General features: G+C 40.3%; 1 protein-coding gene across 1 annotated transcript in view; it reads left to right on the top strand.

Annotated features, from left to right (window-relative positions):
- GUCY2F (guanylate cyclase 2F, retinal) overlaps positions 1–25,205 on the top strand; it is a 166,381-nt gene extending 141,176 nt beyond the window's left edge. Inside the window, 1 exon segment of the mRNA XM_045994808.1 lies at positions 25,080–25,205. Coding sequence (XP_045850764.1) covers positions 25,080–25,205 — 126 coding nt within the window.
- The last annotated feature ends 2,400 nt before the right edge of the window (positions 25,206–27,605 follow it).

Raw genomic sequence — 27,605 nt, 5'->3', positions numbered from 1 at the left:
GGTGTCAGGTGGTATCACAATGTGGTTTTAATTTGAATTTCCCTGATGGCTAGTGATGATGAACATTTTTTCATGTGTCTGATAGCCATTTGTATGTCTTCATTGAAGAAGTGTCTGTTCATATCTTCTGCCCATTTTTTGATATGATTATCTGTTTTGTGTGTGTTGAGTTTGAGGAGTTCTTTATAGATCCTGGATATCAACCTTTTGTCTGTACTGTCATTTGCAAATATCTTCTCCCATTCTGTTGGTTGCCTTTTTGTTTTGTTGACTGTTTCCTTTGCTGTGCAGAAGATTTTGATCTTGATGAAGTTCCAAAAGTTCATTTTCACTTTTGTTTCCTTGGCCTTTGGAGACATATCTTGAAAGAAGTTGCTGTGGCTGATATCGAAGAGGTTACTCCCTATGTTCTCCTCTAGGATTCTGATGGATTCCTGTCTCACATTGAGGTCTTTTATCCATTTCAAGTTTATCTTTGTGTACGGTGTAATAGAATGGTCGAGTTTCATTCTTCTACATAGAGCTGTCTAGTTTTCCCAGCACCATTTATTGAAGAGACTGCCTTTTTTCCACTGTATATTTTTTCCTGTTTTGTCAAAGATTATTTCACCATAGAGTTGAGGGTCCATATCTGGGCTCTCCACTCTGTTCCACTGGTCTATGTGTCTGTTTTTATGCAAGTAACACGCTGTCTTGGTGATCACAGCTTTGTAGTAAAGCTTGAAATCGGGTAACGTGATGCCGCCAGTTTTGTTTTTGTTTTTCAACATTTCCTTAGCAATTCGGGGTCTTTTCTGATTCCATACAAATTCTAGGATTATTTGTTCAGCTCTTTGAAAAATACCCGTGGAATTTTGATCGGAATGGCATTAAAAGTATAGATTGCTCTAGGCAGTATAGACATTTTAACAATGTTTATTCTTCTGATCCAAGAGCATGGAATGGTCTTCCATCTTTTTGTGTCTTCGTCAATTTCGTTCATGAGTGTTCTGTAGATCCTCGAGTAAAGATCCTTTACCTCTTTGGTTAGGTTTATTCCCAGGTATCTTATGGTTCTTGGTGCTATAGTAAATGGAATCGATTCTCTAATTTTCCTTTCTGTATTTTCATTGTTGATGTATAAGAAAGCCACTGATTTCTGTACATTGACTTTGTATCCTGCCACGTTACCAAATTGCTGTATGAGTTCTAGTAGTTTGGGGGTGAAGTCTTTGGGGTTTTCCATATAAAGAATCATGTCATTGGTGAAGAGAGAGAGTTTGACTTCTTCCTTGCCAATTTGGATACCTTTTCTTTCTCTTTGTTGTCTGATTGCCATTGCTAGGACTTCTAATACTATGTTGAACAAGAGTGGTGAGAGTGGGTATCCTTGTCGTGTTCCTGATCTCAACGGGAAGGCTGCAAGCTTTTTCCCATTGAGGATGATATTGCCTGTGGGTCTTTCATACACAGATTTTATGAAGCTCAGGAATGTTCCCTCTATCCCAATACTTTGAAGTGTTTGAATCAGGAACGGATGCTGGATGTTGTCAAATGCTTTTTCTGCATCCATTGAGAGGACCATGTGGTTCTTCTCTCTTCTCTTATTGATTTGTTCTATCACATTGATTGATTTGCAAATGTTGAACCATCCTTGTAACCCAGGGAAGAATCCCACCTCGTCATGGTGGATAATCTTTTTAATGTGCTGTTGGATCCTGTTTGCTAGGATCTTGTTGAGAATCTTAGCATCCATGAATGATGAATATCATTCATAAGTAATATTAGTCTAAAATTCTCCTTTTTTGTGTGGTCTTTTCCTGGTTTGGGGATCAGGGTAATGCAGACTTCATAAAAAGACTCTGGAAGTTTTACTTCTGCTTCAACTTTTTGCAACAGCTTCAGGAAAATAGGTGTTATTTCTTCTTTGAAAGTTTGGTAGAATTCCCCAGGGTCCGTCAGGTCCTGGGCTCTTGTTTTTTGGGGGATTTTGATCACTTCTTCAATCTCATTGCTGGATATCGGACTGTTCAGGTTGTCAATTTCTTCCTGGTTCAGTTTTGAGAGTTTATAGTTTTCCAGGAATGCATCCATTTCATCTAGGTTGCTTAGCTTATTGGCATATAACTGTTGGTAATAATTTCTGATGATTGTTTCTACTTCCTTGGTGTTAGTTGAGATCTCTCCCTTTTCATTCATAATTTTATTAATTTAGGCTTTCTCTCTTTTCTTTTGTATTAGTGTGGCCAATGGTTTATCAATCTTATTGATTCTTTCAAAAAACCAGCTTCTAGTTTCATTGATATGTTCTACTGTATCTCTGGTGTCTACCTCATTGATCTCTGCTATAATCTTGATTATTTCCCTTCTTGCATGTGGAGTTGGTTTGATTTGTTGTTGATTCTCCAGTTCTTTAAGGTGTAGAGACAGCTGGTGTATTCTGGATTTTTCAATGTTTTTGAGGGAGGCTTGGATGGCTATGTATTCCCCCCTTACAACTGCCTTTGCTGTATCCCATAGTTTTTGGACTGCAGTGTCTTCATTCTTGTTGGTTTCCATGAATTGTTTAAGTTCTTCTTTGATCTCCTGGTTGATCCAAGCATTCTTAAGCAAGGTGGTCTTTAGCTTCCAGGTGTTTGAGTTCCTTCTGAACATTTCCTTGTGACTGAGCTCCAGTTTCAAAGCATTGTGATCTTAGAATATGCAGGGAATCATGTCAGTCTTTTGGTATTGGTTGAGTCCTGCTTTGTGACCGAGTATGTGGTCTATTCTGGAGAAGGTTCCATGTGTACTTGAGAAGGATGAGTCTTCTGTTGTTTGAGGGAGGAATGTTCTGTATATATGTATGAGGTCCATCTGGTCCAATGTGTCATTCAATGCTCTTCGTTCTTTATTGATTTTCTGCTTTGATGATCTGTCTAGTACTGAGAGAGGCATGTTAAGATCTCCTACTATCAATGTATTCATATCAATATTACTCTTTATCTTGATTAATAGTTTTCTTATGTAATTGGCTGCTCCCACATTGGGGGCCATAGATATTTACAATTGTTAGATTGTTTTGGTGGACATTTCCTTTAAGAATGATGTAGTGTCCTTACAGTCTTTAGTATAAAATCTAATTTATCTGATATGAGAATCGCTACTCCAACCTTCTTTTGAGGCCCACTGGCATGAAAGATGCTTCTCCATCCCTTCACTTTCAGTCTGGATGTATCTTTAGGTTCAAAATGAGTCTCCTGTAAACAACACATGGATGGGTCCTGTCGTTTTATCTGATCTGCAACCCTGTGTCATTTTATGGGAGCATTTAGGCCATTCACATCGAGAGTGATTATTGATAGATACGTTTTTATTGACATTGTGTTACATTTTAAGTCTTTCTGTCTGTAGATTGTCTCTATATTTCTGTTCAATGATATTCTTAGGATTTTTTCTCTTTTATAGAACCCCCCTTAATATTTCCTGCAGTGTCAGCTTGGTGGTTGCATAGTCTTTTAAGCCTTGCCGGTCTTGGAAACTCTTTATCTCTCCATTCATTTTGAATGTCAGTCTTGCTGAATAAAGTATTCTTGGCTGCATGTTCTTCTCATTTAGTGCCCTGAATATATTTTGCCAGTCTTTCCTGGCTTGCCAGGTCTCTGTGGACAGGTCCGACGTTATTCTAATGGGCTTTCCTCTGTATGTAAGGAGCTTCTTTGTCCTACCTGCTTTCAAGAGGGTCTGCCTAGAATTATAATTCTTCATTCCAACTATCAGGTGTCGCAAGGACTTTTGTGAATCTAAAATCTTGGGGGAAACCGTTCTTCCTCTAGTACATGAACACTGTTTCCATTCGTGAGATTGGGAAAATTTTCATAGACAACTTCTTCCACTCTATCTTCTAGATTTCTTTCTTTCTCCTCCCCTTCACGGATTCCAATAATTCTGATGTTGGAATGTATCATGGCATCATTTATTTCCCTGATTCTGTTTTCATGGTTTCTGAGCTGTTTGTTCCAGGCTTCCTCCTGGTCCTTTCTCTCTATCTGTTTGTCCTCCAGATCACCAATTCTATCCTCTGTTTCAGTTACCCTAGGTTTTAGAGAATTTAGATTTGATTGGAACTCATTGAGGGCATTGTGAACATCATCCCTGGTGGCTTTCAGTTCTGCCCTAATCAATTCTGTTTGGTCATCCATGGCTTTCTCCAACCTAGCTATTGCCTGGATAATTGTTAGCTTGAATTCCCTTTCCAACATATTGTCTATGTCAATAGCCATTAGCTCTGTTGTAGAAGGCCCATCCTCTGTATTTTTCTTGTGTTGGGCATTCCTCCTCCTAGTCATTTTGGTGAGAGATGACTGATCGGATGTAGCTGGATGTATCGACCATGGTGCAGTCAAGGTGCACCCTGGAGCGCTTCTGAGCAAACTGGATTCCCCACCCAAATGAGAAAAAAGAAACGAAAAAGAAAAGAAGAGAAGGAGAAAAAAGGGGAGAGAGAAAGGGCGAGACAGGAAACAAACGGAAGATAAAAGAGAAGGCTCAGCCCAAATGGGCCCCAAGGTAAGATTTATGAGGTATATAGACAAAAACAGACAAAGAAAAGACTGACAAAAGTATATGACAAGAGGTAAAAAATATATATGTATATATATAAAAGCAAAAAAAAAACAAAAAAACAAAAAACAAAAACGGGAAGAACCTCGTCAAAAGGAACCCCAAGTGTAAGACTTATATATTATCAGGACAAACCCAAATACACAGAAACACTGCCCACTGGTGTCTTCTGCTCCTGTAGAGATCCAGATGTGTATAATTCTGCTCTCAGGCTGATTTCATAAGTGATTGGAGTTCTTTTGTAGGTAATCAGCTCACTTTAGGGTACAGGTTGAAACGGCACCTCCTCCTACTTTCCCACCATCTTGTCTCCCCTTCAAGGGTAGGTTTTGAGCTAGGGGAAAAGGGACATGAAACAGACTTCTTCATTCTCTCTGCTCCCAATTCACCCCATCACCACTTTGATTTTTTATTTTGGGGGGTAGTGGAAGTACATTGGTTTTGGTGAAACAAGTCCTTCAGTGCCCCCAGGAGTCCTGAAACTCCTAGCCAGAACCCAACCGGGGAGGAGCCCTCATTGCTTTACTTCAGGCTGACAACACCAATCACTGGCCCAGAAATTTAAGTACTCCTGGCACCTCTTTCTCTCAGGGGTCTTTTGTCCTAAGCCTGCCTTCTTTCTTCAACCAGTTTAAACTGGCACCAAGCCTATATTCACAGATAGTTATTTTAAATCACAAAAGACATGCATACTTGTTGTCAAGTTTTCAACAATACAAACATGTATAAACTATAATGTAAATACCCCTTTTAATCCCCCAATCTCTACCCCATGAGTTAATGCTGTATGCAGTTTGGTATGTACAGGTCTAGAAAATTTTCTATGTATTGTAAATTGAGTGACTGAACCAGAGAAATTCAATTTTGAATTCTGGTAATGCCAGGTGCTACAGACCACAGGACAATTAGGAAAGCTAAAAAACAACAAAACAAAAGTTGGCTGGAAGGGAAAGAGTCAACAAAACCAAAAGACAACCGACAGAATGGAAGAAGATATTTGCAAATGATATATCAGATAAAGGGCTAGTATCCGAAATCTATAACGAACTTATCAAACCCAACACCCAAAGAACAAATAATCCAATCAAGAAATGGGCAGAAGACATGAACAGACATTTCTGCAAAGAAGAAATCCAAAAACAGACACATGAGAAAGTGCTCGACATCACTCGGCATCAGGGAAATACAAATGAAAATCACAATGAAATATCACCTCACATCAGTCAGAATGGCTAAAATTAACAAGTCAGGAAATGACATGTTTGCAAGGATGTGGAGAAAGGGGAATCCTTCTACACTGTTGGTGGGAATGCAAGCTGGTGCAACCACTCTGGAAAACAGCATGGAGGCTCCCCCCAAAAGTTGAAAAATAGAGCTATCCTACAACCCAGCAATCGCACTACTGGGTATTTAACCTAAAGATACAAGTGTAGTGATCCAAAGGGGCACTTGCACACAAATGTTTATAGCAGCCACAATAGCCAAACTATGGAAAGAACCTAGATGTCCATCAACAGATGAATGGATAAAGAAGATGTGGTATATATATATATATATATATATATATATACACACACACACTATATATATATATATATATATATATATATACACACACAATATATATATATATGTATATATATACACTATATATATATATATATATATATATATATACACACACACACACAATGGAATACTATGCAGCCACCAAAAGAAATGAAATCTTACATTTGCAATGACGTGGCTGGAAATAGAAGGTATTATGCTGAGTAAAATAAGTCAATCAGAGAAAGACAATTATATGATCTCTCTGATATGAGGAATTTGAGAGGCAGGGTGGGAGGTTGTGGGGGGTAGAGAAGGAAAAAATGAAACAAGATGGGATTGGGAGGGAGACAAACAGTAAGAGACTCTTAACCTCATGAAACAAACTGAAGGTTCCTGGGGGTTGGATGGGTAGGGATATGGTGGCTGGGTTATGGACATTGGGGAGGGTATGTTGTATGGTGAGTGCTCTGAAATGTGTAAGCCTGATGATTCACAGACCTGTACCCCTGGGACAAATAATACAATATATGTTAATAAAAAAATAAACAGATGCATGCAAAACAAACAAAACATTGACTGGCATGGCATGGTTCTTTGAGACCCCTGATGTTTGGTGGTAATGCATGTGATACATAACTGGCTGGCTGCCCATTAATAAGATACTTGTTGAGACACATGTGGGACCCCTATCCTTAAGCATGTTGTTACTAAAGAAACCTAGAACACAGGATGAACATTTTTTAGCTTACATGTGTTGTGGCTGAAGCCAAACATCCATGCCATCTTGAGAGATAAGATGTCTTGGTGAAGATAAAACCCAGCATTTTTGGTGACATGAATTTTATAGATGACTTTTCATGCTCCTGCTTGCTTTGCTCTGGTCCCTCTTCCCAAAACAAAAAGCCTTAGTCAAGTTAGTTAACTTAGTCAGTTAAAAATTCTCAGAGAGGGGGCGCCTGGGTGGCTCAGTGGGTTAAAGCCTCTGCCTTCGGCTCAGGTCATGATCCCAGAGTCCTGGGATTGAGCCCCACATCGGGCTCTCTGCTCAGCAGGAAGCCTGTTCCTCCTCTCTCTCTCTGCCTGCCTCTCTGCCTACTTCTGCTGTCTATCAAATAAATAAATAAAATCTTTAAAAAAAATGTAAAAAAAATTCTCAGAGAGGACCCAAATAAATAACCATCAGAAATTAAAGAGGAGAAATAACAACTGACACCATAGAAATACAAAGGGTTATGAAACTATAATGAAAAATAACATGCCAACAAATTGGACAACCTAGAAGAAATGGATGAATTTCTAGAAACATAGAATCTTCTAAAACATAATCAGGAAGAAGTATAAAATCTGAACAAACTGATTATTAATAACAAAACTGAATTGGTAATAAAAACTCCCAATAAACAAAAGTCTAGGACCAGAAGGATTTGTGGGTAAATTCTATGAAACATCTAAGGAAGAGTTAATACTTATTCTCCTCAAACAATTAAAAAAAATAGAAGAGGAAGGAAAACTTCCAATATATTCTAAAAGGACAACATTAACCTGACATCAAAACCAGACAAAGACACTACAAAAATAGAAGACTACAGGCCAATATCCCTGATGACGATAGATTCAAAAATCCTCAACAAAATATTAACAAATTGCATCGAACAATACATTAAAAGTATCATTCACCACAATCAATGGAATTTACTCTGGTAATATAAGGATGGTTCAATATCTACAAATTAATCACTATGAAACACTAAATAAACAAAATGAAAAATAAATATCAAATGATCATCTCCATTGATGCAGAAAAAGCACTGGACAAAATTCAGCATCCATTTATAATAAAAATTCTCAGTAAAGTGGGTTCAGAGCGAACATATCTCAACATAATAAAGAGCTTATATGAAAAACACAGAGCTAGCACCATACCCAATGGTGAAAAACAGAGCTTTCCTCTAAGATCAGGAACAAGACAAGGGTGCTCACTCTCACCATTTTCATCATTCATAATAGTGGAAGTCTTAGTTGCAGCAATCAGACAAGGAATAGAAAAAAAAAGGCATTCAAATTGGTAAGGAAGATGTAAAACTGTTACTATTTATAGATGACATGATATTATACATAGAAAACCCTAAAGAATTCACCAAAAAAAAAACCTATTGGAAGTAATAAATAAATTCAGTAAAGATGCAGGTTGTAAAATTAATGTATAGAAATGCCTTTCATTTCTATACATGAATAATAAAGTAGCAGAAAGAGAAAAGAAGGAAATAATTCCATTTACAATCTCACCAAAAAGAATAAAATACCTAGGAATAAACTTACCCAAGAAGGTGAAAGACCTATACTCTGAGACTATGAAACACTGATGAAAGAAATTAAAGGTAATAAAAACAAATGAGGGGGCATACGGATGGCTCAGTGGGTTAAAGCCTCTGCCTTCAGCTCAGGTCATGATCCCGGGGTCCTGAGATTGAGCCCCGCATCGGGCTCTCTGCTCAGCAGGGAGCCTGCTTCCCTTCCTCTCTGCCTGCTTGTGATATCTGTCTGTCAAATAAATAAATAAAGTCTTAAAAAAATAAAAATAAATGAGGATATTCCATGCTCACGGGTTGGAAGAATTGATATTGTTAAAATGCCCATAACTTCCCAAAGCACTCTTCTTTTTCATAGATTAATTGAAGATCTAAGCATGGATTTATTTTTACCAGTTCTCTATGCTGTTCCATTAATCTATGTGTCTATTTTTGTACCTGTTTTGATTATTGTAGCTTTGTGGTATACCTTGAAGTCTGGGATTGTGATACCTCCTGCTTTGTTCTTCTGTCACAAGATTGCTTTTGCTATTCAGGATCTTTGGTGGTACCATAAAAATTTTAATATTATTTGCTCTAGTTCTGTAAAACATGCTATTGGTATAATAGGATAAGGATTGTATAATATTAATCTATGCCAAAGGAGGCAAGAATATAAAACGGGGAAAAGACAATCCCTTCGTTAAATGGTGCTGAGAAAATTGGATAGCTACATGCAAAAGAATGAAAGTAGACTACTCTGTTATACTATACACAAAAATAAACTAAAAATGAATAAAGGACTTAAATATGAGATCTGAAACTGTAAAACTCCTAGAAAAATCATAGGCAGTAACCTCTTTGATATTGACCTTAGCAACTTTTTTTTAAGTATGTCTCTTCAGGCAAAGGAAACAAAAGCAAAATTGAAGTATTGGGTCTATAGCAAAATAGTAAGCTTTTGCACAATGAAGGAAACTATCAACAAAACAAAAAGGCAACCTCCTGAATGGGAGAAGATATTTACAGATCATATATCCAATAAGGGGTTGATATCCAAAAAATATATAAAGCTTATGCAGCTCAACACAAAAAAGAGTGAGATCTTACCATTTGCAATATGGATAGACCTAGGGGGTATTATGCTAAGTGAAATAAGTCAGAGAGAGAAAGACAAATAGCATATGATTTAACTCATATGTGGAATCTAAGAAAGCAAAACAAATGAACAACCAAGCAAAACAGAAGGAGTCCTATAAAATTAAATTAAATTAAATTAAGTTAAATTAAAATTAAAATAAAGTACAAAAAAGTACAGAGGAAAACTGATGGTTGTCCAGGGTGGTGGGTAAAATGTGTAAAGTGGAGTAGGAGATACAGGCTTCCAATTATGGAATGTATATAACATGGAGATGAAAGGTACAGCATAGGAAATATAGTCAATAGTATTGTAACGGTGTTGTATTAAAAAATAAAAATTAAAAAATAAATGCTCTTAGTGGAAGAGTCCCAGATGCAACTGAGAAAAATAACATACATGCATACATGGTGGGCTCATGGCTAGGGATTAACCAAGCCAATTTACTTTGGAAGGGATGAAGATCTGGGAGTCAGAATTTTGGAACACAGAACATCTTTACTTTCAGTCCTTCATCCAGAGCACCCTCCAGTCTTACATATTTAAGTACCTTTCCCCACCACCCACTCACAGATTTTATAAACTGTTTTCCTTCTTGGGTTACCAGTGAAGAAGCACTGCAAGGGTGGAGATCAGGTATTTAGCCTGGAGTAAGAATTGTGGAAACCCCAGTAATGGGAGAAAGAACAGAAAAACTAGTGGAAGCCAAGTGTGTATTGCACCCTGATGTCTACTTCTCAGAATCAGGATCAATAGAGTTAGATTTTTAGCATGCTTTTAAGTATTCACTTAATCACTCCTCACCTCATTTTACTAAGTAAGGAAGTTAAGAATCTCGGTTGTTCTATCCTACTTTAAAAGTGCCACACAATGGGAAATGACACCTCTTTCTCCAAAATAGATAACTACCAAGCAGCAGTAGGGCTATGTCTAGAATTTGTAGAACTCAGGAGATTATAAAACTCACTGGTTTAAGAAATATGTTGCCTTGTTCAGGGTTACTAGTCTAATCATGTCTGAAGATCACTGCAGTTAGCCAGCTATAATGTATAGACCCACAGAATGGCAGAGCTGTAATGGATAAAAGAAATCATACAATTGATCTCCCTAATTTTACCCTAGCCTTGGGAACACCAAGGTACACTGATGCACATAGTCTTATTGGACCATGGCAATGCCATTCATCCTCTCCTGTGGTTACCACTGGCCTATTAGAGATCAGATAACTTTGGGTTATGAGAAATGGTCCTTTTGCCTTGCAGGAGTGTCTCCACTCCTCTATGGGCTTTGTATTTGTCTTGCTTCCCAGATCTAATCATGAGAAGGAATCACCTTCATGCAGACTACCCCAACCCTTTACCATTGTCAAATTTCCTTTTGGGATGTCCCCAATATAACAAATTATTTCTTTTAATCTTGCCAATAGCTAGGAGGATGGACCTGAGGGGTGTGTGAGGTTCACAACATGAGGCAATTAATTTATTAATAATTCTGTGGCTACCCTCAGTTCCATTAACAAACAGACATGGCATATGTGCCTTTCCCTAGGCGTCTCATTAAACATTTGATAAAGCAGTGATTAGCATTAGCATCACTAAACCTAATACTGGCTGTGTTCCTTGCATCTGAAGATTTACTTTTCAGAGCAGGAAGCAAAGCTGAGAAAATAAGCAGCAAGCAGAGAAAAGGCCTAAAGAAGAGGGGAGATCTGTTGTTGGAAACAGACTATGTAGCTTATATCAGTGCTTTCCAGAATTTAGAATTTTGTAGAAGAGTACAAATCATTTATTTAGGAGCGCATGGGTTGGTTGGCTTTTATTTTGTGAAACAAAAAACAACTATAAGCAAAAATCTCATTATTTCATTTAAAATTTAAAAAAAAATTAATATTACACTTTAGTTCCAAAAAGGTAAAAAGGACAGAATAAATTTAGAGAAATTTAATTCATAAAAAACTCACTGTATTGTCCTGATTCATATAATTTCTTTAAAAATATATTTTATTTATTTATTTGCTGGAGAGAGAGAGAGAAAGCACAAACAGGGGGAGCAGCAGGCAGAAGGAGAAGCAGGCTCCTTGCTGAGCAAAAAGCCCTATGCAGGACTCAATTCCAGGACCCTGGGATCATGACCTGAGCTGAAGGCAGACGCTTAACCAACTGAGGCTGGTCACCCAGGTGTCCCCTGATTTATGTAATTTCAACAAAGACCAGTGGAGACATGGTCACAGACGGAAACTGGTCCACATACTGGTTTCTGGAAAGTTCTGGTCTATATGAGAATTAACAATCTCAGTCGTTTGGAGGAAAACTTCTGGTTGGTCTGGGGTGACACTGATTAGTTTCCCAGAAGAGTCAGGTGTGAGGACATAGGATAGGAAAATTCTGGACCAAAAGGGTAGAAAGATATAAGGATGGTTCTTCCCATTACCCTTCTGAGGCATGAGGGTATGCTAAAAGCAGGGTTGTCCTATGGGTAGAAAAATGGCTTTTCCAGAAACAATCTTGTACCATCCCTGGGTAAAGCAACATAGCACAAGTAGTCTTCCCAAAATATAATCTCTTCCCTACCTTTCCAAACGTGCACACTGAGGAGGACCCATCTTTTCTAAATACTGTTTGCTTGCATTACATATTGACAGAATAAAAAGAGCCTTCTAGTTAGAGTTCAAACACCCAAGTTCTAGTCTTTTTTATGACACTAGTTAGCTGTGTGATTTCTGGCAAGTCCTCTGCCCCTTTCCTTTGAGCCATGGTTTCCTTATTGGGATAATGAGGAAGTTAGACTAGACATATCTGCAGGCCCCTGTAATTTTAACAAACTCCCTACACTACTCCATCGTCCATCCAAACTGGCCTCAGTTCATTTCCTGGCCACTGAAGCCCAAGTGCTTCACTTGGGGCTGAGGGAGCCTTCCCTGGTAGTTCAAACCTTGTTTACCAGCATGTTTCCTATTTGGTCACTGCTGGATTGGTGGCAGAAGCTTCCCTCATCCTGTTTTTACTCTTCTGCCCCACTACAAATTCAGCAAGGTCAGCTCAGGACTCCCCTACAGCTGTGTATTATATCACCAAAAGAATGCTTCATGCTGGGGTCTGCTAGCTGAGAACTAAAGGTCGCTTCACTAATTGCTCATGCCTCTCTAGCTATATCATATTTTTAAAAATAAATTAATTTGTTCATTTATGATAGATAAGATTGCCTTTGATCCAAAAACCCTTTCTGAGTGGTCTGTCTCTATGGTCTGTAGGCTTCTAAACCAAGTTATTCTCCTACATTACTTATTTCTGGATCTGTGCTATCAAGACAAGGAAAAGTGGAAAAAGTGGGAGTTCAAATTGGAGTTGGAGCAGAGGAAGAAAAAATGCAGTTTAAGCAGAAGGGCTTACTCTCCAAATGCTACTTTCCCTCACTATCTCCCACCAAGGGGCCACTATAGCCCAGAGAGACCTGGATTTATACTCCAGGTTGGTCGCTTATTAGTTGTATGATCTTGGGCCATTTTCTTAACTTCTCTTCAGTTTTCCATATTTGTAAAGTTGGGGGATTTTTATGTAGATTAGATGTAAATATACATATAAAGTCATTGGCATATAGCAAGCAGTCAATAAATGGTAGCTATTGCCATTCCTTAAAAAGCTCTGTGGAGATCATAAAAAATCGCATCATGGGGGGAGGAGTCAAGATGGTGGAGAAGTAGCAGCCTGAGACTACATCAGGTAGCAGGAGATCAGCTCGATAGCTTATCTAAACATTGCAAACACCTACAAATCCAACGGGAGAGCGAAGAGAAGAAGAACAGCAACTCTAGAAACAGAAAATCAACCACTTTCTGAAAGGTAGGACTGGCGGAGAAGTGAATCTAAAACGACGGGAAGATAGACCACGGGGGGAGGGGCCGGCTCCCGGCAAGCGGCGGAGGAACGGAGCACAAAATCAGGACTTTTAAAAGTCTGTTCCACTGAGGGACATTGCTCCAGGGGCTAAACCGGGGTGAAGCCCACGCGGGGCCAGCGTGGCCCCAGGCCCCGCAGGGTCACAGAAGGATCGGGGGTGTCAGAGTGTCGGAGAGCTCGCAGGAATTAGAACGGAGAAGCCGGCTGCAGAGACAGAGCTGAGGACTGAACTCTCAGCTCGGGGTTACCTTGAACTGGTCACGGGCTGGGTGAGCTCGGAGCACGGCTAGAGGCTGGGGATACGGGAGTGATTGGGTGCTGTCCTCTGGGGGCGCACTGAGGAGTGGGGCCCCAGGCTCTCGGCTCCTCCGGGCCGGAGACTGGGAGGCCGCCATTTTCATTCCCGTCCTCCGGAACTCTACGGAAAGTGTTCAGGGAACAGAAGCTCCCAAAAGCGAACCCGAGCCAATTACTTAGTCCGGCCACCTGTAAGGGCGGTGCAATCCCGCCTCAGGCAAAGACACTTGAGAGTCACTACAACAGGCCCCTCCCCCAGAAGATCAACAAAATATCCAGCCAGGATGAAGTTCATCTATCAAGGAGAAAGTAGATTCAATTCCTAAGACAGCAGAGCAATTCCAGAGGAGGAGAAAGCAAAGCACGGAACTCATGGCTTTCTCCCCATGATTCTTTAGTCTTGCGGCTACTTCAATTTTTTTTTCTTTTTTCAATTTTTTTTTCTTTTTTCAATTTTTTTTCTTTTTTCTTCTTTCTTCTTCTGCTAAATTTTTTAAAACTTTTACCCTTTTCTTTTTTAACATTTTTTGACTAGTTCATCTAAATATATATATTTTTTCTTTCTTTTTTATATTTTTTTATTTGTTTTATTTTTTTAATTTTTTTCGTTCTCTTTTTTTTTCTTTTTTTTCAGAAGCTGTTTTTATCCCCTTTCTCCCCCCCACAATTTGGGGTCTCTTCTGATTTGGTTACAGCGCATTTTTCCGGGGTCTTTGCCACCCTTTTAGTAGTTTATTTGCTCCTTCATATCCTCTTCTCTGGACAAAATGACAAGGCGGAAAAAATCACCACAAACAAAAGAACAAGAGACAGTACCGAAGGCTAGGGACCTAATCAACACAGACATGGGTAATATGTCAGATCAAGAGTTCAGAATGACGATTCTGAACATTCTAGCCAGGCTCGAAAAAGGCATGGAAGATATTAGAGAAACCCTCTCTGGAGATATTAAAGCTCTTTCTGGAGAAATTAAAGAACTAAAATCTAACCAAGTTGAAATCAAAAAAGCTATTAATGAGGTGCAATCAAAAATGGAGGCTCTCACTGCTAGGATCAATGAGGCAGAAGAAAGAATTAGTGATATAGAAGACCAAATGACAGAGAATAAGGAAGCCGAGCAAAAGAGGGACAAACAGCTACTGGACCATGAGGGGAGAATTCGAGAGATAAGTGACACCATAAGACGAAACAACATTAGAATAATTGGGATTCCAGAAGAAGAAGAAACAGAGAGGGGAGCAGAAGGTCTATTGGAGAGAATCATTGGAGAGAATTTCCCTAATATGGCAAAGGGAACAAGCATCAAAATCCAGGAGATGCAGAGAACCCCCCTCAAAGTCAACTAGAATAGGTCCACACCCCGTCACCTAATAGTAAAATTTACAAGTCTTAGTGACAAAGAGAAAATCCTGAAAGCAGCCCGAGAAAAGAAGTCTGTAACATACAATGGTAAAAATATTAGATTGGCGGCAGACTTATCCACAGAGACCTGGCAGGCCAGAAAGAGCTGGCATGATATATTCAGAGCACTCAACGAGAAAAACATGCAGCCAAGAATACTCTATCCAGCTAGGCTATCATTGAAAATACAAGGAGAGATCAAAAGCTTCCAGGACAAACAAAAACTGAAAGAATTTGCAAACACCAGACCAGCTCTACAGGAAATATTGAAAGGGGTCCTCTAAGCAAAGAGAGAGCCTAAAAGTAGTAGATCAGAAAGGTACAGAGACAATATACAGTAACAGTCACCTTACAGGCTAATAATAGCACTAAATTCATATCTCTCAATAGTTACCCTGAATGTTAATGGGCTAAATGCCCCAATCAAAAGACACAGGGTATCAGAATGGATAAAAAAACAAAACCCATCAGTATGTTGCCTACAAGAAACTCATTTTAGACGCGAAGACACCTCCAGATTTAAAGTGAGAGGGTGGAAAACAATTTACCATGCTAATGGGCATCAGAAGAAAGCTGGGGTGGCAATCCTTATATCAGAGCAATTAGATTTTAAGCCAAAGACTATAATAAGAGATGAGGAAGGACACTATATCCTACTCAAAGGGTCTGTCCAACAAGAAGATCTAACCATTTTAAATATCTATGCCCCTAACGTGGGAGCAGCCAACTATATCAACCAATTAATAACAAAATCAAAGAAACACATCAATAATAATACAATAATAGTAGGGGACTTGAACACTCCCCTCACTGAAATGGACAGATCATCCAAGCAAAAGATCAACAAGGAAATAAAGGCCTTAAATGACACACTGGACCAGATGGACATCACAGATATATTCAGAACATTTCATCCCAAAGCAACAGAATACACATTCTTCTCTAGTGCACATGGAACCTTCTCCAGAATAGATCACATCCTGGGTCACAAATCAGGTCTCAACCGGTATCAAAAGATTAGGATTATTCCCTGCATATTTTCAGACCACAATGCTCTGAAGCTAGAACTCAATCACAAGAGGAAAGCTGGAAAGAACCCAAATACATGGAGATTAAACAGCATCCTTCTAAAGAATGAATGGGTTAACCAGGAAATTAAAGAAGAATTGAAAAAATTCATGGAAACAAATGATAATGAAAACACAACAGTTCAAAATCTGTGGGACACAGCAAAGGCAGTCCTGAGAGGAAAATATATAGCGGTACAAGCCTTTCTCAAGAAACAAGAAAGGTCTCAAGTACACAACCTAACCCTACACGTAAAGGAGCTGGAGAAAGAACAAGAAAGAAACCCTAAACCCAGCAGGAGAAGAGAAATCATAAAGATCAGAGCAGAAATCAATGAAATAGAAACCAAAAAAACAATAGAAAAAATCAATGAAACTAGGAGCTGGTTCCTTGAAAGAATCAATAAGATTGATAAACCCCTGGCCAGACTCATCAAAAAGAAAAGAGAAAGGACCCAAATCAATAAAATCATGAATGAAAGAGGAGAGATCACAACTAACACCAAAGAAATACATACAATTATAAGAACATACTATGAGCAACTCTACGCCAACAAATTGGACAATCTGGAAGAAATGGATGCATTCCTAGAGACATATAAACTACCACAACTGAACCAGGAAGAAATAGAAAACCTGAACAGGCCCATAACCAGTAAGGAGATTGAAACAGTCATCAAAAATCTCCAAACAAACAAAAGCCCAGGGCCAGACGGCTTCCCAGGGGAATTCTACCAAACATTTAAAGAAGAACTCATTCCTATTCTCCTGAAACTGTTCCAAAAAATAGAAATGGAAGGAAAACTTCCAAACTCATTTTATGAGGCCAGCATCACCTTGATCCCAAAACCAGACAAGGATCCCACCAAAAAAGAGAACTACAGACCAATATCCTTGATGAACACAGACGCAAAAATTCTCGCCAAAATACTAGCCAATAGGATTCAACAGTACATTAAAAGGATTATTCACCACGATCAAGTGGGATTTATTCCAGGGCTGCAGGGTTGGTTCAACATCCGCAAATCAATCAATGTGATACAACACATTAATAAAAGAAAGAACAAGAACCATATGATACTCTCAATAGATGCTGAAAAAGCATTTGACAAAGTACAGCATCCCTTCCTGATCAAAACTCTTCAAAGTGTAGGGATAGAGGGCACATACCTCAATATTATCAAAGCCATCTATGAAAAACCCACCGCAAATATCATTCTCAATGGAGAAAAACTGAAAGCTTTTCTGCTAAGGTCAGGAACACGGCAGGGATGTCCATTATCACCACTGCTATTCAACATAGTACTAGAAGTCCTAGCCTCAGCAATCAGACAACAAAAAGAAATTAAAGGCATCCAAATTGGTAAAGAAGAAGTCAAACTATCACTCTTCGCAGATGATATGATACTATATGTGGAAAACCCAAAAGACTCCACTCCAAAACTGCTAGAACTTGTACAGGAATTCAGTAAAGTGTCAGGATATAAAATCAATGCACAGAAATCAGTTGCATTTCTGTACACCAACAGCAAGACTGAAGCAAGAGAAATTAAGGAGTCAATCCCATTTACAATTGTACCCAAAACTATAAGATACCTAGGAATAAACCTAACAAAAGAGACTAAGAATCTATACACAGAAAATTATAAAGTACTCATGAAAGAAATTGAGGAAGACACAAAGAAATGGAAAAATGTTCCATGCTCCTGGATTGGAAGAATAAATATTGTGAAAATGTCTATGCTACCTAAAGCAATCTACACATTTAATGCAATCCCTATCAAAATACCATCCATTTTTTTCAAAGAAATGGAACAAATAATCCTAAAATTTATATGGAACCAGAAAAGACCTCGAATAGCCAAAGGAATATTGAAGAACAAAGCCAAAGTTGGTGGCATCACAATTCCGGACTTCAAGCTCTATTACAAAGCTGTCATCATCAAGACAGCATGGTACTGGCACAAAACAGACACATAGATCAGTGGAACAGAATAGAGAGCCCAGAAATCGACCCTCAACTCTATAGTCAACTAATCTTCGACAAAGCAGGAAAGAATGTCCAATGGAAAAAAGACAGCCTCTTCAATAAATGGTGCTGGGAAAATTGGACAGCCACATGCAGAAAAATGAAATTGGACCACTTCCTTACACCACACACAAAAATAGACTCCAAATGGATGAAGGACCTCAATGTGAGAAAGGAATCCATCAAAATCCTTGAGGAGAATGCAGGCAGCAACCTCTTCGACCTCAGCCGTAGCAACATCTTCCTAGGAACAACGGCAAAGGCAAGGGAAGCAAGGGCAAAAATGAACTGTTGGGATTTCATCAAGATCAAAAGCTTTTGCACAGCAAAGGAAACAGTTAACAAAACCAAAAGACAACTGACAGAATGGGAGAAGATATTTGCAAACGACATATCAGATAAAGGGCTAGTATCCAAAATCTATAAGGAACTTAGCAAACTCAACACCCAAAGAACAAACAATCCAATCAAGAAATGGGCAGAGGACATGAACAGACATTTCTGCAAAGAAGACATCCAGATGGCCAACAGACACATGAAAAAGTGCTCCACATCACTCGGCATCAGGGAAATACAAATCAAAACCACAATGAGATATCACCTCACACCAGTCAGAATGGCTAAAATTAACAAGTCAGGAAATGACAGATGCTGGCGAGGATGTGGAGAAAGGGGAACCCTCCTCCACTGTTGGTGGGAATGCAAGCTGGTGCAACCACTCTGGAAAACAGCATGGAGGTTCCTCAAAATGTTGAAAATAGAACTACCCTATGACCCAGCAATTGCACTACTGGGTATTTACCCTAAAGATACAAACATAGTGATCCGAATGGGCACGTGTACCCGAATGTTTATAGCAGCAATGTCTACAATAGCCAGACTATGGAAAGAACCTAGATGTCCATCAACAGATGAATGGATAAAGAAGATGTGGTATATATACACAATGGAATACTATGCAGCCATCAAAAGAAATGAAATCTTGCCATTTGCAACGACGTGGATGGAACTAGAGGGTATCATGCTTAGTGAAATAAGTCAATCGGAGAAAGACAACTATCATATGATCTCCCTGATATGAGGACATGGAGAAGCAACATGGTGGGGTAGGGGGATAGGAGAAGAATAAATGAAACAAGATGGGATTGGGAGGGAGACAAACCATAAATGACTCTTAATCTCACAAAACAAACTGGGGGTTGCTTGGGGGAGGTGGGATTGGGAGAGGGGGAGCGGGCTATGGACATTGGGAGGGGAGGCGAACCATAAGAGACTATGGACTCTGAAAAACAACCTGAGGGTTTTGAAGGGTCAGGGGTGGGAGGTTGGGGCAACCTGAGGGTTTTGAAGGGTCAGGGGTGGGAGGTTAGGGGAACAGGTGGTGGGTAATGGGGAGGGCACGTTTTGCATGGAGCACTGGGTGTTGTGCAAAAAGAATGAATACTGTTACACTGAAAAAATAAATAAAATTAAAAAAAAATCGCCAAAAAAAAAAAAAGCTCTGTGGAACTTTCTATTGCTATATAATGAAATCTTTACTACTCTTCTGGGAAGACCCAGATAATCTCCCCCACGTAGGCATGCCTATCAGTCTCATCAGAAGGGTGAAATATATATACTCAGGCTGACAGTGACAGCCAGGCAACCATTGTCAGTCCACTTATCAGGGAATAGCTCACTCTAAGATCCTACAGATTTCACTGTATCCTGGAGAAGCCAGCCTGAGAGCTTCTGGATTCATCCTAGTGGTCATGAATTCTCATGGGTCAAAGTGAAGATTGTAAAGGTGTCCCTTTTCTACCTGTGTCTCTCTTATGGTATTTCTAATACTGATAGCACTGTAAGATAAATATTACATCCCATTTTCCTACTAGAGAAAGGGGCAGATTAGTTTCACATGTTACTATGACCATGGGGGAGCCATGCTGTAGTTACTAGGTTAGCTCTGAGATAATGTTCATGCTCACCAGATGGTGATACCCATCCTTTTGTGTGGGGGCCCATGAAGTAAGGTGCTCCCCTAGAGAACAGACACCAAGATGAAAAAGGAGGCATGAAACCACAGGCATAAATTCTGTCAGAGACAATTTTATGTGTTTACCAAGTCTTGTTTTATTTTCCTTTTCTTGGGCTCACGAGAAAGTTACATTTCCCATCCTTCTTTGCAGTTGGGTGAGGGCCCATGTGACTGCATCCTTGCCAATGGGATGTGGAAGAAATGATGTATACTTCTCTGTAGTTGGGTCTTTAAAATATTTTTAGCCCCCCTTTAACCTGCTACAGAGAACTTGGAACTCATGTTGAAATGGTGCCATCACAGAATGGAAAGAGCTCGGATTTCCAAGTTGTCCAAGTTATAGAGGAGAACCCCTGATGACTCTCATCAGATTTTATATGTCACGGAGATATAAGAAGAGCCTATTTGTTATTGTACTATAGCCTATCATATTCTGATTAATGCACATTCCAGTTATATATAGTTAGCAATACATATATAATCTAAGGAGTAAGTAAGGAAAGAGATGGCAGAGAACATGGTTTGGCATGCGGGAGTGAAGGAATAATGAATGACAAAGTGGATGGGAGTAACATAAGATGGGCAGAGAGTGCAGGAGTTTTTGGAGTGAAGATAAAAAGAACCCAAGAATGCCTGGCCCTTTCTGCTTCCTGTTTCAGATAAGAAGACAATTCATCTTTAGGTCTCACTAAAGGTGCTCCCCCAACCAGAATGCTGGAGCAATGCTGGGTGAGAAATTTGCAGCTTTTTAGATCAGGCCCATGTACTACAAGCATCTTGGTTGAGCAGATGCTGATTGTCAGCAACCTCTTGAGCTAAAAGCAATTTTACAGATTGTTTAATGTGTTTTCCTTAAATCTTCCTAAACAGAAAGGAATTTTCCTGTTTTCTGTCCTGAGAATAGACCAAAAAACATCTCTTCTGGTTGGGCACAATAGCCCAACCCATCCAGGTTGCCCTCTCAATCAGAGGTACCAAATAGTACACTGGAGTGGTCTCAGCACTCCAAGCAATTATGCGCATGTAGTTCCCAAACTACCAAAGATCTGCTCTGGAATTGCTGTCTATGTCTTCCTCCAATCCTGGTCCACTGCCTGCCAGCAATTCAGACTGTCCCTTAAAGTTCCCCTAAAGCCCATATGCTTTATTTTAAGAGCACTTCCTCTCACGTTTTTTTCAGTAGAAATTGGGAATGCCTATTACCCATTCTGGCTAATTGCCTTCATCCAGCTTAGCTTCTTCCCTAAGCCGCTGAGTTAACTGCCTTTCATTAACCTAGGAAAACTTCACTTCTTGGAAAGCCTCCCTTGGTGAGTATTCCGAGCCTGACAGCAGCTGTATTCCTTCCAATGTCTAAGGAAGTCATTGAGCATTTTACAACTTCTTGATGAAGTCTTAAGAGGAAGTGAATTCTCAGCTAGGTTGGACCATCCACAGTCTCCCAGGGGACTGTACAGTGGCTTGAGGAAAACCTCATCTTGGCCTATTACAACAGTGCTGTCTTGCCAAAGTACACAAGGCCAGCCACTGCACTCTGCTGTGAGCTGAGCCAAAGCAATGGAGGGCAGAGTGCAAGAACAGCAGGGCTTCCCTGACCTGACAAGTCAGGTGGCCAAGCCTCAGGCCAGTCAGTTCTGTGCCATGCAGGAGTCATTGCAGCCAAGTTAGTACACTTGTTTCCACCCAGCCATGCTGAATGCAGTACGGATTTCCAAGAAATGCCTTTTTAGTTTTTGCTCTTAAAAGAGGTGTTGGATTTTGTAGCAACATGGACGGGACTGGAAGAAATTATGCTGAGCAAAATAAGTCAAGCAGAGAGAGTCAAGTATCATATGGTCTCACTTATTTGTGGAGCATAACAAATAACATGGAGGACATGGGGAGATGGAGAGGAGAGGGAGTTGAGGGAAACTGGAAGGGGAGATGAACCATGAGAGACTATGGACTCTGAAAAACAACCAGAGGGTTATGAAGGGGCGGCAGGGGGGTGGGGGGGGTGGGAGGTTGAGGAACCAGGTGGTGGGTAATAGGGAGGGCACGTACTGCATGGAGCACTGGGTGTGATGCCAAAACAATGAACACTGTTATGCTGTAAATAAACAAATAAAAATAAATATAAAAAAAGAGGTGTTGAAAAGAACTAGAGAGAAAGAAAGAGTGAAAAAATGAAAGAGAGAATGAGAGAGAGAGAAAGATAGACACTGGTAGAGAGGGGAGAAAGGAGGGAAGGAGAAGAGAGGGAAAATGAAATTAAATAAAATAGAGCAAACCTTCCCTGCGTGTGTCCCTGAGTTATGACAATGAGCTGTATTGAGATCGTATTTGCACATAGCTGGATAGCCAGAATGTGTATATCTGGCAAATTCACAGCATTGGAATTATGGCAGGAACCTAAGAAGCAGGAGGTCTTCCCTGCCCTTGTATGCCTTATCCTACTATCTAAATATACCCACATGGACTTTAGGACAATTTCAAGAACGTATAGCAGATGTAAAGTCTAAGTGGATTTATAGAAGTATTTAATTTCCCTCATGCAGTTTAGCACCTCAACCTGGGGATGGACAACTGGATTTCTTTCTTTCTTTTTTTTTTTAAAGTTTGCTTACTTATTTAAATAATTTCTACACCCAGTGTGAGGCTCCAACTCACAACCCTGAGGTCAAGTGTCTCACACTCTTCCAGCTGAGCCAGGTGTCCCTGGACAACTGGATTTCTTAAGTCCTACTGTCTTACCTATTGGCCCAAATTGCTGTTTCCACCTTCAAGTCAGCTATAGTCTCTCCCTCTGGTGACAGCTTTTGTGGAGTTCTGATAAAAGTTTCAGTTGAAACACCAGACAACAGCAACCCAGTATCTCCATTACACTTAATGCAACAGGGGAGACTTAAAGGCCAACATTATGAGGAACTGTGCTGGTTCTGGTGACATTGAAAGGAAGTGGCAGGTACATCTTCAATGGACAGAGAGGAAATAAACACATCTCTAAAGAACTAAGGGCAGGAGATCTGGAACAGATTTGGGTTTTTTCTAGATCCCTTTCACCTCCAAAATTCTGTCATTAGTACTGCTATTAAAAAAACTATTTTATACAGAAAACTTTAAACTAGTTTTCCTTGACCACTTGCCCTTCATTATAATGTTGTAGTTCTATTGTTCAGCTTCCTTAGAGTAGTTAAGCCTATTTGGGAAGGCTGTGTGTGTCTATGCATATGCCTGTGTAACTCTGTGTCTACTTCCTCCCAAAGAAAACAAGATAACTGAAGAAACATACAGATACACCTAAAGGTGCCCCCAGCCCACCTCAACACTTCCACCAAGATAGACTCAAATTCTAAGAATTCCTGAAACTAGAGTACCCACACTTGAAATTGCTCCCAGTGTTGCCTTCCACCTTCAACAAGCACAAAGCCATCAGGGTTAAAAGGTAAACAAGCAGGGGAGCAAAACAGCTTAAGTGGCAGAGAAGAGGGCAATGAGGGGTAAGGCATTACCCCTCTTAAAGTTGATTTTCCTCTGGATCTCTAAGGAGGAGGACATTTACATGACAAGATCCAAAGACAAGAAGAAACAATCACATTTAAGCCACTTCAGGCAGATGCCACAGCACACTTATTTTAAATAAATTTTTAGAAATTCCCTTAATTAATGTTTGTAAATATTCCCTTTTGTCTAACTTCTATTCCTTGTGCTGCCACAAACTCATTACTTCTGGGTTTGCTGGTGGTGATGCAAGTAGTGTTGAGTGGGCCATCTCGTGTGAGGGCATTAGGGGTGTACAAGAGAGGTAAGCCTTCAAGATCAGGTCACCCTCTCTGCTTGATAGAGAATCTGGTTGCAGTTTGGACAGCTCAGAGCTCCAGCCTGAGGGAATGGGATAGGTTGCTGGCCTCAACAGGTCAGGCTAATAAGATCCAGCAAAGAAATCTCACTGAAGTATGTGACACTTGCCCAGAAAACATTCAGAACCATTTTTGCTGTTATGATTTCTGGGAAGTCCTGCAGGAATCCTCAAGAGTCAGAGCACTTCTTAATTTTCTAGGTACTTTAGAAATTCCTGGCACAACTAAAGAAAAACCAAACCAGAAACCAACTTATTTCTCCAGCTTGTCTGTGAAGGTGTTATTTTCAATTCTCTGCCTCTAGCTTGGGGCTCCCTTTCTACTAGTGCTCTGCATCCTAGAGGAAAAACTGATTCTTGTTTGATTGATATGTCATGTGTTTCCACTTAGCATGTAGCAGTCAACATATTATTCTCATGCCATCTTATTGGTGCCAGGAGCTGTGTGGATTGGGACCTGTTAGTGACATTTCAGAGAAGATGTGACAAAGGCATTAATTTGTTGAGTAGCATCCAAGCTGGGACACAGTATGAAGAAAAAAAGAAAGTGAAAATATATAGACACACACACCCCCACACAACACACACACATTCATGAGGTTCTTAGCTTTTCTAACCTCCTCTCCCTAGCACACCCCTTCACACACACATAAACAGCTACAGCAGCAAAGCTTGGCTTCCCATATGTACCCAAATAAGGACTATAGTGCTCAAATCTGGATTGAAGAAGTTAGATTCCTTGTAACTTTCCTCGTCTCTCACAGATCTTCCTCCAGGCAAGGTAATCTCTAGATAAAAATTGGGGGGGGGGAGTTTTGTTCTTCCTCTTAATGTCCTTCTCCCTGACCTGTGCCCAACTTGCCTGCCCTCACTGCCACATCCCACTAAAGCACTCACCTACTCACCTATCCTCAACTTAGCTTCTTTCCAGTAGCCTCTTCAGGAGCTGACCTTTCCTCATGTTCTTCCTTCCCAGAATACTGCACCTCAGAGTGGCAACCTGGGTGGAAAAGACTGGCAAAAGCTGAAGGGACCATTTGCACTTCTGTGCCCTTTCCAGACTCCCCTGTGGTCAATCACCTATGAGGCCTTAACAGAATGAGTCACTATGGGTTATGCAAAGGAGGAGAAAGCAGATTCTGATCTCAAGAACTACACATTATAGCTAGGAGGAAAAGGTTAACATACCCACTGGATACTGGAAAACTGGACATAATGGTGGAGAGATGTATTCAATTGTGAGAAACTGCATTCTTACTATAAGTTCTGAGAGACTGGGGAGGCTTCCTGGTGAGATATAATAGTCTGGGAAGATTTTGTATAAGAGGTAGGAATTGACCTAGTATCCACTGAGTCTCACCATGCAGCCCCATACTGTGATGGGTTGGCAATCAGCTCTGCCTAGGTGTGTTGGGATTTGGAGTTGGGACAGAGGGGCTGAGCAAAGCCATAACATAACACTTCTAACTAAGTCCTTCTCTGGTTCTCTTCCTCCCTAGCTTGGCCTTCTGTATCTCCACCTACCCCACCAGGTATCATCTCCTTGAGCTTGGAAATTTTACCAAGCAGCAGCTGGAAGCCAGGCATTGGCTGCTAGAACAATATTGGCTGGATTTCAAGTTGTTTTCAGACCTTCACAGGGGGAAATCTGCTTTGCTATTGCTCATTCTAATCAAGACCATGTGCTCTGGGCCCCACGGAAACATAATTGGTAGAATACTTTCTCCAATAGTTCATCCTGGGGATTCAACAGCAAATACAAACTTGAGTTGCTGTGGAAGGGATGCTGGCTTCCTGGGCTTAAAAGCAATGTTCCTGAGTTCCCAGTGGGATTGTTTGTCCTCAAGAGAGAAGATATTGGGTCTCAGGAAAGGGTGTAGGACTTTGACATTTCTCTCACTCCCTTTTTTTCGTTGGGAAACATAAGAGTATCTTCTATTAATAGCCGGAGGTAACTAGCATGAGAACAGTGGCCCACTTCAAAAAGCCTTGGGTTTACGCTGAATGAGGAGCTGGGCTTTCTGCAAACAACTGCTGGCCAGAAGATGCCTGAGAAAGGTCAGGTGTTCACTGCAGTGTGCTCTGGTGTAGTGGGAAGCCAGGGACCTGAACTCTAGCCCCACATGGGGCTGTGCGATTCCTTGTGTGATCTGAGAGAAGGCCACTCCACACCCTGGCTCCTTCCTAGGCCCCAATTTTCAAAATGAGGAAACTGTTTCCTCTCTAGGTGTTTTGGCAGCTCTGAAGTTCTATAATTCAAAGTCCAGCTCTTCAAATAGTGCCCAGCACTTGAGGGAAAGCAGCCTACAATAGAGCTCACTCCAGGCATAAGTTCATGCACAAGAGTGGCAGATATTGTCTCTATGGGGTGATTTGTCATACCTTTGCTTTGCCTAAAAGTATTCCCTCATTGGTACATCAGAAGTTTCTGCTGGTCTGATCTCTTTCCCTTTGGGAAAATCACAGCCCTGATGCTCTCTTCTAAAAATGCAGATGATCTGTATAGCCCTTTAGCAGGAATCCAAAAATCAGACACACTTCACCCTCACTGGAAAACAGGAAAATAGGGAGAAGGTGGTGATGGGGAAGGGGTACAGATTTGGAAAAGTGGTTGCCAAGGATGCATATTTTTCTGCCTTCACAATGTTGCTCAGGGACAGCTCTGGCTTTCTTACAGTCTTGCTGTTGTTTTGTTTCCAGAGTGGATAAGAAGTAGGGAGTTCTTACCTCCTTCCACTTATACCCTATTTGGAAAGTCATTTTTCAGAGATGTTGGCAGATTCCCAGTTGGACTTGTCCGAAGCGAAGTACCAAATCACAGGGAATTCTTGTTGCCATCAAGCAGCACTATACTTATGTCATCTGTGAAGGATTTGGAAAGACCTTTAGGGATGAAGGACCAACCCATGGTCCTTTGCGTATCCATTTCCATTAATTAAGCCCCTTTGTCATCAAGTTTCTCTGTTAGTTGGTTTCTCATGCTGTGATTTTCAGGAGACACAGGGTCTAATGCTAACTTGCTTCTTACCTAATCTTATAATCTTGGCAGTAGTCATTTAACCTCTGTTTACACTAGGCTATGAACCATGCAAGAAAAGTGGTCTTAATGGTTCACAGTCACACTTTGAATGGAGGGCAGGGCTGGAGAGATGGAGAGAGGGGCAGGTAGAATGAAGGTGGACAGGGAAAGAAATGGAGAAGAGAGGGAGTGGTTGTTTTTAATTAAAAACTCTATTACTGAGCTTGATCACCCACCTTATTCTCTAGACTTGGCTCTGAGTGACTTTTTGCTGCTTGTTAAAATCAAATCCATCCTCAAAGGACAAAGATTTATCACCACTGAGGATATTCAAACAAATGTGCTGCAGGTTCTGAACTCAGTTGCTAAAGAGGAGTGCCAAAAATCATTTTGAGCAATGGCAACATCATTGCAATAAATGTACAGGGATTTAGCCTCCCAAAGTGTTAGTCTGAAGGGGATACTACTCCTTTGGATATGCAT

The sequence above is a fragment of the Meles meles genome, chromosome X, assembly GCF_922984935.1.
Source record: "Meles meles chromosome X, mMelMel3.1 paternal haplotype, whole genome shotgun sequence".
Classification (NCBI taxonomy): Eukaryota; Metazoa; Chordata; class Mammalia; order Carnivora; family Mustelidae; genus Meles; species Meles meles.
The sequence above is the reverse complement of the archived record's forward strand: the minus strand, read 5'-3'. Positions and strand labels throughout refer to the sequence as shown.